We start from the raw sequence: 11,097 nt of genomic DNA, 5'->3' as shown, positions 1-11,097 counted from the left end.
AGGAGGAGGAAGGTTCCTATGTAGCAGCAGTGAGGAGGAGGAGGAAGGTCCCTATGTAGCAGCAGTGAGGAGGAGGAAGGTTCCTATGTAGCAGCAGTGAGGAGGAGGAAGGTCCCTATGTAGCAGCAGTGAGGAGGAGGAAGGTTCCTATGTAGCAGCAGTGAGGAGGAGGAAGGTCCCTATGTAGCAGCAGTGAGGAGGAGGAAGGTTCCTATGTAGCAGCAGTGAGGAGGAGGAAGGTCCCTATGTAGCAGCAGTGTGGAGGAGGAAGGTTCGCTATGTAGCAGCAGTGAGGAGGAGGAGGAAGGTTCCTATGTAGCAGCAGTGAGGAGGAGGAAGGTCCCTATGTAGCAGCAGTGAGGAGGAGGAAGGTCCTTATGTAGCAGCAGTGAGGAGGAGGAAGGTCCCTATGTAGCAGCAGTGAGGAGGAGGAGGAAGGTCCCTATGTAGCAGCAGTGAGGAGGAGGAGGAAGGTCCTATGTAGCAGCAGTGAGGAGGAGGAGGAAGGTTCCTATGTAGCAGCAGTGAGGGAGGAGGAAGGTTCCTATGTAGCAGCAGTGAGGAGGAGGAAGGTTCCTATGTAGCAGCAGTGAGGAGGAGGAAGGTTCCTATGTAAGCAGCAGTGAGGAGGAGGGAAGGTTCCCTATGTAGCAGCAGTGAGGAGGAGGAAGGTTCCTATGTAGCAGCAGTGGAGGAGGAGGAAGGTTCCTATGTAGCAGCAGTGAGGAGGAGGAAGGTTCCTATGTAGCAGCAGTGAGGAGGAGGAAGGTTCCTAATGTAGCAGCAGTAGGAGGAGGAGGAAGGTCCCTATGTAGCAGCAGTGAGGAGGAGGAAGGTTCCCTATGTAGCAGCAGTGAGGAGGAGGAGGAAGGTTCCTATGTAGCAGCAGTGAGGAGGAGGAGGAAGGTTCCTATGTATCAGCAGTGAGGAGGAGGAGGAAGGTTCCTATGTAGCAGCAGTGAGGAGGAGGAAGGTTCCTAGTAGCAGCAGTGAGGAGGAGGAAGGTTCCTAGTAGCAGCAGTGAGGAGGAGGAAGGTTCCTATGTAGCAGCAGTGAGGAGGAGGAGGAAGGTTCCTATGTAGCAGCAGTGTGGAGGAGGGAAGGTTTCCTATGTAGCAGCAGTGAGGAGGAGGAAGGTTCCTATGTAGCAGCAGTGAGAGGAGGAGGAAGGTTCCTATGTAGCAGCAGTGAGGAGGAGGAGAAGAGTTCCTATGTAGCAGCAGTGAGGAGGAGGAAGGTTCCTATGTAGCAGCAGTGAGGAGGAGGAGGAAGGTTCCTATGTAGCAGCAGTGAGAGAGGAGGAAGGTTCCTATGTAGCAGCAGTGAGGAGGAGGAGGAAGGTTCCTATGTAGCAGCAGTGAGGGAGGAGGAAGGTTCCTATGTAGCAGCAGTGAGGAGGAGGAAGGTCCCTATGTAGCAGCAGTGAGGAGGAGGAGGAAGTCCCTATGTAGCCAGCAGTGAGGAGGAGGAGGAAGGTCCCTATGTAGCAGCAGTGAGGAGGAGGAGGAAGGTCCCTATGTAGCAGCAGTGCGGAGTGAGTGAGGAGGAGGAGGAAGGTTCCTATGTAGCAGCAGTGAGGAGGAGGAGGAAGGTCCTATGTAGCAGCAGTGAGGAGGAGGAGGAAGGTCCCTATGTAGCAGCAGTGAGGAGGAGGGGAAGGTTCCTATGTAGCAGCAGTGAGGAGGAGGAAGGTCCCTATGTAGCAGCAGTGAGGAGGAGGAGGAAGGTTCCTATGTAGCAGCAGTGAGGAGGAGGAGGAAGGTTCCTATGTAGCAGCAGTGAGGAGGAGGAAGGTCCCTATGTAGCAGCAGTGAGGAGGAGGAGGAAGGTCCCTATGTAGCAGCAGTGAGGAGGAGGAGGAAGGTTCCTATGTAGCAGCAGTGAGGAGGAGGAGGAAGGTTCCTATGTAGCAGCAGTGAGGAGGAGGAAGGTTCCTATGTAGCAGCAGTGAGGAGGAGGAGGAAGGTTCCTATGTAGCAGCAGTGAGGAGGAGGAAGGTCCCTATGTAGCAGCAGTGAGGAGGAGGAGGAAGGTCCCTATGTAGCAGCAGTGAGGAGGAGGAAGGTTCCTATGTAGCAGCAGTGAGGAGGAGGAGGAAGGTTCCTATGTAGCAGCAGTGAGGAGGAGGAGGAAGGTTCCTATGTAGCAGCAGTGAGGAGGAGGAGGAAGGTTCCTATGTAGCAGCAGTGAGGAGGAGGAGGAAGGTTCCTATGTAGCAGCAGTGAGGAGGAGGAAGGTTCCTATGTAGCAGCAGTGTGGAGGAGGAAGGTTCCTATGTAGCAGCAGTGAGGAGGAGGAAGGTCCCTATGTAGCAGCAGTGAGGAGGAGGAGGAAGGTTCCTATGTAGCAGCAGTGAGGAGGAGGAGGAAGGTCCCTATGTAGCAGCAGTGTGGAGGAGGAAGGTTCCTATGTAGCAGCAGTGAGGAGGAGGAAGGTCCCTATGTAGCAGCAGTGAGGAGGAGGAGGAAGGTCCCTATGTAGCAGCAGTGAGGAGGAGGAAGGTTCCTATGTAGCAGCAGTGTGGAGGAGGAAGGTTCCTATGTAGCAGCAGTGAGGAGGAGGAGGAAGGTTCCTATGTAGCAGCAGTGTGGAGGAGGAAGGTTCCTATGTAGCAGCAGTGTGGAGGAGGAGGAAGGTTCCTATGTAGCAGCAGTGAGGAGGAGGAGGAAGGTTCCTATGTAGCAGCAGTGAGGAGGAGGAAGGTTCCTATGTAGCAGCTGTGAGGAGGAGGAAGGTTCCTATGTAGCAGCAGTGAGGAGGAGGAGGAAGGTCCCTATGTAGCAGCAGTGTGGAGGAGGAAGGTCCCTACGTAGCAGCAGTGAGGAGGAGGAGGAAGGTTCCTATGTAGCAGCAGTGAGGAGGAGGAAGGTCCCTATGTAGCAGCAGTGAGGAGGAGGAAGGTTCCTATGTAGCAGCAGTGAGGAGGAGGAGGAAGGTTCCTATGTAGCAGCAGTGAGGAGGAGGAAGGTTCCTATGTAGCAGCAGTGAGGAGGAGGAGGAAGGTTCCTATGTAGCAGCAGTGAGGAGGAGGAGGAAGGTTCCTATGTAGCAGCAGTGAGGAGGAGGAGGAAGGTTCCTATGTAGCAGCAGTGAGGAGGAGGAGGAAGGTTCCTATGTAGCAGCAGTGAGGAGGAGGAGGAAGGTTCCTATGTAGCAGCAGTGAGGAGGAGGAGGAAGGTCCCTATGTAGCAGCAGTGAGGAGGAGGAGGAAGGTCCCTATGTAGCAGCAGTGAGGAGGAGGAGGAAGGTCCCTATGTAGCAGCAGTGAGGAGGAGGAGGAAGGTTCCTATGTAGCAGCAGTGAGGAGGAGGAAGGTCCCTATGTAGCAGCAGTGAGGAGGAGGAGGAAGGTCCCTATGTAGCAGCAGTGAGGAGGAGGAGGAAGGTTCCTATGTAGCAGCAGTGTGGAGGAGGAAGGTTCCTATGTAGCAGCAGTGTGGAGGAGGAAGGTTCCTATGTAGCAGCAGTGAGGAGGAGGAGGAAGGTCCCTATGTAGCAGCAGTGAGGAGGAGGAAGGTTCCTATGTAGCAGCAGTGAGGAGGAGGAGGAAGGTTCCTATGTAGCAGCAGTGAGGAGGAGGAAGGTCCCTATGTAGCAGCAGTGAGGAGGAGGAGGAAGGTTCCTATGTAGCAGCAGTGAGGAGGAGGAGGAAGGTTCCTATGTAGCAGCAGTGAGGAGGAGGAGGAAGGTTCCTATGTAGCAGCAGTGAGGAGGAGGAAGGTTCCTATGTAGCAGCAGTGAGGAGGAGGAGGAAGGTTCCTATGTAGCAGCAGTGAGGAGGAGGAAGGTCCCTATGTAGCAGCAGTGAGGAGGAGGAAGGTTCCTATGTAGCAGCAGTGAGGAGGAGGAGGAAGGTTCCTATGTAGCAGCAGTGAGGAGGAGGAAGGTTCCTATGTAGCAGCAGTGAGGAGGAGGAGGAAGGTTCCTATGTAGCAGCAGTGAGGAGGAGGAAGGTTCCTATGTAGCAGCAGTGAGGAGGAGGAGGAAGGTTCCTATGTAGCAGCAGTGAGGAGGAGGAGGAAGGTTCCTATGTAGCAGCAGTGCGGAGGAGGAAGGTTCCTATGTAGCAGCAGTGTGGAGGAGGAAGGTTCCTATGTAGCAGCAGTGAGGAGGAGGAAGGTCCCTATGTAGCAGCAGTGAGGAGGAGGAGGAAGGTTCCTATGTAGCAGCAGTGAGGAGGAGGAAGGTTCCTATGTAGCAGCAGTGAGGAGGAGGAGGAAGGTTCCTATGTAGCAGCAGTGAGGAGGAGGAAGGTTCCTATGTAGCAGCAGTGAGGAGGAGGAAGGTTCCTATGTAGCAGCAGTGAGGAGGAGGAAGGTTCCTATGTAGCAGCAGTGTGGAGGAGGAAGGTCCCTATGTAGCAGCAGTGAGGAGGAGGAGGAAGGTTCCTATGTAGCAGCAGTGAGGAGGAGGAGGAAGGTCCCTATGTAGCAGCAGTGAGGAGGAGGAGGAAGGTTCCTATGTAGCAGTAGTGAGGAGGAGGAGGAAGGTTCCTATGTAGCAGCAGTGAGGAGGAGGAAGGTCCCTATGTAGCAGCAGTGAGGAGGAGGAGGAAGGTTCCTATGTAGCAGCAGTGTGGAGGAGGAGGAAGGTTCCTATGTAGCAGCAGTGAGGAGGAGGAGGAAGGTCCCTATGTAGCAGCAGTGTGGAGGAGGAAGGTCCCTATGTAGCAGCAGTGAGGAGGAGGAAGGTTCCTATGTAGCAGCAGTGAGGAGGAGGAAGGTCCCTATGTAGCAGCAGTGAGGAGGAGGAGGAAGGTTCCTATGTAGCAGCAGTGAGGAGGAGGAAGGTTCCTATGTAGCAGCAGTGAGGAGGAGGAGGAAGGTTCCTATGTAGCAGCAGTGAGGAGGAGGAAGGTTCCTATGTAGCAGCAGTGAGGAGGAGGAAGGTTCCTATGTAGCAGCAGTGAGGAGGAGGAAGGTTCCTATGTAGCAGCAGTGTGGAGGAGGAAGGTCCCTATGTAGCAGCAGTGAGGAGGAGGAGGAAGGTTCCTATGTAGCAGCAGTGAGGAGGAGGAGGAAGGTCCCTATGTAGCAGCAGTGAGGAGGAGGAGGAAGGTTCCTATGTAGCAGTAGTGAGGAGGAGGAGGAAGGTTCCTATGTAGCAGCAGTGAGGAGGAGGAAGGTCCCTATGTAGCAGCAGTGAGGAGGAGGAGGAAGGTTCCTATGTAGCAGCAGTGTGGAGGAGGAGGAAGGTTCCTATGTAGCAGCAGTGAGGAGGAGGAGGAAGGTCCCTATGTAGCAGCAGTGTGGAGGAGGAAGGTCCCTATGTAGCAGCAGTGAGGAGGAGGAAGGTTCCTATGTAGCAGCAGTGAGGAGGAGGAAGGTTCCTATGTAGCAGCAGTGAGGAGGAGGAGGAAGGTTCCTATGTAGCAGCAGTGAGGAGGAGGAGGAAGGTTCCTATGTAGCAGCAGTGAGGAGGAGGAGGAAGGTTCCTATGTAGCAGCAGTGAGGAGGAGGAAGGTTCCTATGTAGCAGCAGTGAGGAGGAGGAAGGTCCCTATGTAGCAGCAGTGAGGAGGAGGAAGGTCCCTAGGTGTGAGAAGTGTGCAGAAGGGTTTGAGATAAAGGAAAGTGTAGCATTGGGGAAAGTAGTGGTATGTGTTAATCGTAGGGGTTCCCATGGGGCCTGGCGATCAGAAATGTCCCGTGTGAGAGAGAGGCAGGTTGAGGTTTCCAGGGTTAGACTGGTGCAGAAGATGTCATATGCTGAGGCAGTGATGAAAGTAGAGGAAGATGGGTTAAGGTGGAGGGACCCTGAGAGGAGTGGTGTAGTAGTAGATCTGGACCAGAACAGAGAGGAGGGGTGTAGTAGTAGATCTGTACCAGAACAGAGAGGAGTGGTGTAGTAGTAGATCTGGACCAGAACAGAGAGGAGGGGTGTAGTAGTAGATCTGGACCAGAACAGAGAGGAGGGGTGTAGTAGTAGATCTGTACCAGGACGTAGAGGAGGGGTGTAGTAGTAGATCTGGACCAGAACAGAGGGGAGGGGTGTAGTAGTAGATCTGGACCAGAACAGAGAGGAGTGGTGTAGTAGTAGATCTGGACCAGAACAGAGAGGAGGGGTGTAGTAGTAGATCTGGACCAGAACAGAGAGGAGGGGTGTAGTAGTAGATCTGGACCAGAACAGAGAGGAGTGGTGTAGTAGTAGATCTGTACCAGAACAGAGAGGAGTGGTGTAGTAGTAGATCTGGACCAGAACAGAGAGGAGTGGTGTAGTAGTAGATCTGGACCAGAACAGAGAGGAGGGGTGCAGTAGTAGATCTGGACCAGAACAGAGGGGAGGGGTGTAGTAGTAGATCTGGACCAGAACAGAGGGGAGGGGTGTAGTAGTAGATCTGGACCAGAACAGAGAGGAGGAGTGTAGTAGTAGATCTCAGGACGTAGAGGCGGCGGTGGCAGCAGCAGAGAGGTATTTGATGTGTGTGAGACTCGACGTCAGAAGAGTTACAAGGTGTGTTAAGTGGCGGCGTCCCGTCCTTTTCAGGTCGTTGGCCTGATGTAAGACTTAATAGGTTTAATTAAATAGTATAGTTTTTAGTCATACTTGTTGTGAGTGTAGTGTTAGATGGTAGGGTATTTACTGTATTCTTAATAGGTTTAATTAAATAGTATTGTATTTATTCATACTTGTTGTGAGTGTAGTGTTAGATGGTAGGGTATTTACTGTATTCTTAATAGGTTTAATTAAATAGTATAGTTTTTAGTCATACTTGTTGTGAGTGTAGTGTTAGATGGGTATTTACTGTATTCTTAATAGGTTTAATTAAATAGTATAGTTTTTAGTCATACTTGTTGTGAGTGTAGTGTTAGATGGGTATTTACTGTATTCTTTGTTGTTGTTCTTGTTGTTGTTGATTTTTTGATTATACAAATATAAAACATATATTAATCAAAGTATAAGGGAGTTATACTCCAGCCTAATAGGTGGCAGTAATGCGACGTTTACTGGATGCCAACCCGCCGTTAAACCTCGTCGAAGAAGAAGAACTGTTCCAACCAATGAAAATGGGAGATAGCGGTCCCTTCCAGCCAATGAGAAGGTAACCCGGAAGTCTCCTAACGCCTCACATGTTACAGCAGCAGCAGCAGCAGCAGCATGGTGAAGAGTGGTACACCAGGTGGTAAGATCAACAGACCCAAAACAGTAAGTTACACATATGAAACTCAACTTTATTTTCACATTTACACCAGTATTACTTCATCATAAACTAGAAACTAGGAAAAACGGCTCGTTTTAATAATGCTGAAGGTAAAAAATGACAAGAAGGTCGTGGTTAGCAAAACGGCTAACTAGCTACGCTGCAGTTAGATTACACGGTATTATTACATTATGACACATTTCAATGTAAACTGGTTACAAAGTTGTTATTTCTAGTAACTACCAGTATGGTACAATGTTGTTACAATGTTGTTACAATGTTGTAACAACGTTTGTTAGTTCTATCTATCAACACTGACACCAAAATGTAACATTTTAATTAAAGATATTCATCAATACTGTCAACGTTATGTGTTTTACGAGTCAGCTAAAAGTCCCAGAAAGCCTTGCTGCCTCTTCGTGTGTGTGTGTGTGTGTGTGTGTGTGTTCATTAGGAGCTGGGCAAGAAGCTCTACAAGCGGAGGAGGAATCTGTCCCGTGAGAAGAGGAAGAGACACATCAAGGTGGGCGCTGTGGTGGACGAAGGACTCACCACCATCCACCATCTCAGGAAGAGAAAGTAGGTCCTTTTTCTCCTCCATTCTGTTTGTACCTTCATACTTTAAGCCAGTGGTTGTTAACCAGGGATACCTCGAGGGGATACTTGAAAAGACTCATGAGACCAGGCAGAGCCTAAATTTACTTGGTGGTACAGTCATAGATATATAATAAAACAGTGGTATATTTATGGGTAGATTTAACCAACAAAAGATGGAGAACAACAAGCATGAGCAAACTGACAAACCAATGGGCCTGTATTCTGACTGGTTGTCCAGGATCCTGACCAGGTGAAGGGTTGTGGTTGTCCAGGATCCTGACCAGGTGAAGTGTTGTGGTTGTCCAGGATCCTGACCAGGTGAAGTGTTGTGGTTGTCCAGGATCCTGACCAGGTGAAGTGTTGTGGTTGTCCAGGATCCTGACCAGGTGAAGGGTTGTGGTTGTCCAGGATCCTGACCAGGTGAAGTGTTGTGGTTGTCCAGGATCCTGACCAGGTGAAGGGTTGTGGTTGTCCAGGATCCTGACCAGGTGAAGGGTTATGGTTGTCCAGGATCCTGACCAGGTGAAGTGTTGTGGTTGTCCAGGATCCTGACCAGGTGAAGGGTTGTGGTTGTCCAGGATCCTGACCAGGTGAAGGGTTGTGGTTGTCCAGGATCCTGACCAGGTGAAGGGTTATGGTTGTCCAGGATCCTGACCAGGTGAAGTGTTGTGGTTGTCCAGGATCCTGACCAGGTGAAGGGTTGTGGTTGTCCAGGATCCTGACCAGGTGAAGGGTTGTGGTTGTCCAGGATCCTGACCAGGTGAAGGGTTATGGTTGTCCAGGATCCTGACCAGGTGAAGGGTTGTGGTTGTCCAGGATCCTGACCAGGTGAAGGGTTATGGTTGTCCAGGATCCTGACCAGGTGAAGTGGTATTGTTGTCCAGGATCCTGACCAGGTGAAGGGTTATGGTTGTCCAGGATCCTGACCAGGTGAAGTGTTATGGTTTTCAAGGATCCTGACCAGGTGAAGTGTTATGGTTGTCCAGGATCCTGACCAGGTGAAGTGTTGTGGTTGTCAAGGATCCTGACCAGGTGAAGTGTTGTGGTTGTCAAGGATCCTGACCAGATGAAGTGTTATTGTTGTCCAGGATCCTGACCAGGTGAAGTGTTGTGGTTGTCCAGGATCCTGACCAGGTGAAGTGTTATGGTTGTCCAGGATCCTGACCAGGTGAAGTGTTGTGGTTGTCCAGGATCCTGACCAGGTGAAGTGTTATGGTTGTCCAGGATCCTGACCAGGTGAAGTGGTATTGTTGTCCAGGATCCTGACCAGGTGAAGTGGTATTGTTGTCCAGGATTCTGACCAGGTGAAGTGTTGTGGTTGTCCAGGATCCTGACCAGGTGAAGTGTTATGGTTGTCCAGGATCTTGACCAGGTGAAGTGTTATTGTTGTCCAGGATCCTGACCAGGTGAAGTGTTATTGTTGTCCAGGATCCTGACCAGGTGAAGTGGTATTGTTGTCCAGGATCCTGACCAGGTGAAGTGGTATTGTTGTCCGGGATCCTGACCAGGTGAAGTGTTGTGGTTGTCCGGGATCCTGACCAGGTGAAGTGTTGTGGTTGTCCGGGATCCTGACCAGGTGAAGTGTTATAGTTGTCCAGGATCCAGTCCAGGTGAAGTGGTATTGTTGTCCAGGATCCTGACCAGGTGAAGTGTTTTGGTTGTCCAGGATCCTGACCAGGTGAAGTGTTGTGGTTGTCCAGGATCCTGACCAGGTGAAGTGGTATTGTTGTCCAGGATCCTGACCAGGTGAAGTGTTGTGGTTGTCCAGGATCCTGACCAGGTGAAGTGTTGTGGTTGTCCAGGATCCTGACCAGGTGAAGTGTTATAGTTATGAGTCCTAGGCTGTATGGTAGTAGTACCCAGGTCTTTGTTGCTGCGGTCTGATTGGCTTGTTGATCTGCTTGTGTTTGTTCCTTCGCTCCATCCTCCATCATCGTCGTGTTGCAGTCTGAAAGCGTTGTTGTTGTTTTGTCGTCCCTGCTCAGCTCCAGCCCCAGAGCAAACATCACTCTGTCTGGGAAGAAGAAACACAAGCTGCTCAAACAACTTCAACACATGAAAGCAGAGAAGGCCGCTATGGAAGGTAAGAAGAAAGAATAACTATACATTTTTTTTTAAACTGAGTTGTTGAATCACATTTCCTCTTGAGTAATCATGTGTTCTCGTATCCACTTCCTGAAAGGTTCAACTCTCCAGCTGTCAATCGCGATGTGGAGCGGCCGAGTTTAGTCGCTCCTCTCGCGATGCGGAGCGGCTGAGTTTAGTCGCCCCTCTCGCGATGCGGAGCGGCTGAGTTTAGTCGCTCCTCTCGCGATGCGGAGCGGCTGAGTTTAGTCGCCCCTCTCGCGATGCGGAGCGGCTGAGTTTAGTCGCTCCTCTCGCGATGCGGAGCGGCTGAGTTTAGTCGCTCCTCTCGCGATGCGGAGCGGCTGAGTTTAGTCGCCCCTCTCGCGATGAGGAGCGGCTGAGTTTAGTCGCCCCTCTCGCGATGAGGAGCGGCTGAGTTTAGTCGCCCCTCTCGCGATGTGGAGCGGCTGAGTTTAGTCGCCCCTCTCGCGATGCGGAGCTGCAGAGTTTAGTCGCCCCTCTCGCGATGAGGAGCGGCTGAGTTTAGTCGCCCCTCTCGCGATGCGGAGCGGCTGAGTTTATTAGGTACATCTAAGATTTCTCTCTCTCCTTAGTTGAGGCAGCCCCGACGAAGACGAAGGCGGCGGCAGCCCCGACGAAGACGAAGGCGGCGGCAGCCCCGACGAAGACGAAGGCGGCGGCAGCCCCGACGAAGACGAAGGCGGCGGCAGCCCCGACGAAGGCGGCGGCAGCCCCGACGAAGACGAAGGCGGCAGCTAGTGACGAGAAAGGGGCTGTGTCCCAGGTGGATGTGGACATGGCAGATATGGAATGAGAAGAGGACTAGAGGAAGATGAGAGACTACAGGAAGATGAGAGACTGTTCTGTTGGCTCCATGTCAAGACCATAAGACCATTCCCCATATTCAGACCGGGCCCCATATTCAGACCGGGCCGGGCCCCATATTCAGAAAGCGTGTTTGTGTATCTGAATGCCGTCATTGTAAATAAGAATTAGTTCTTAACTGACTTGCCTCGTTTTAATTAAAAAAATAAAAAACAGACAGAATTGGGGGGATTGTTTTGTTTTGTTTCTCTCCACAACAAAGGAGGCATGAATGTGGAATCTGATCTGGAATCAGTGGCCTTGTTCAAACATGGTGGAAGTTAAATTCTGCATCCCAAATGGCTCTCTGTTCCCTAAGGTCCGTCGGTCTCTGGTCAAAAGTAGTCGATTGTGTTCGGGATAGAGACCATGTGGGATCGAACCCAATGACTGCAGTCTCACGTCATGC

General features: G+C 51.4%; 1 protein-coding gene across 5 annotated transcripts; it reads left to right on the top strand.

The window, feature by feature from the left end:
* The first annotated feature begins 7,043 nt into the window (after positions 1–7,043).
* Positions 7,044–10,871, top strand: LOC115189831 (uncharacterized protein C11orf98 homolog). 5 transcript variants are annotated; one of them, XM_029748342.1, is made up of 5 exons: positions 7,044–7,144; positions 7,594–7,718; positions 9,722–9,819; positions 10,418–10,470; positions 10,546–10,871. In XM_029748342.1, the coding sequence occupies exons 1-5, from the start codon at positions 7,097–7,099 to the stop codon at positions 10,636–10,638; spliced, it is 417 nt and encodes a 138-aa protein (XP_029604202.1). In that variant the 5' UTR covers positions 7,044–7,096; the 3' UTR covers positions 10,639–10,871. The 5 variants fall into 5 exon arrangements, with proteins under 5 accessions (XP_029604202.1, XP_029604203.1, XP_029604200.1 ...); XM_029748343.1 differs by having other exon boundaries at positions 10,418–10,497; positions 10,573–10,871; XM_029748340.1 differs by having other exon boundaries at positions 10,418–10,497.
* Positions 10,872–11,097: the final 226 nt, after the last annotated feature.

The sequence above is a fragment of the Salmo trutta genome, unplaced genomic scaffold (genome assembly GCF_901001165.1).
Source record: "Salmo trutta unplaced genomic scaffold, fSalTru1.1, whole genome shotgun sequence".
NCBI classification, from domain to species: domain Eukaryota; kingdom Metazoa; phylum Chordata; class Actinopteri; order Salmoniformes; family Salmonidae; genus Salmo; species Salmo trutta.
Note: the sequence above shows the minus strand (reverse complement) of the source record. Positions and strands in the feature narration are given on the sequence as shown.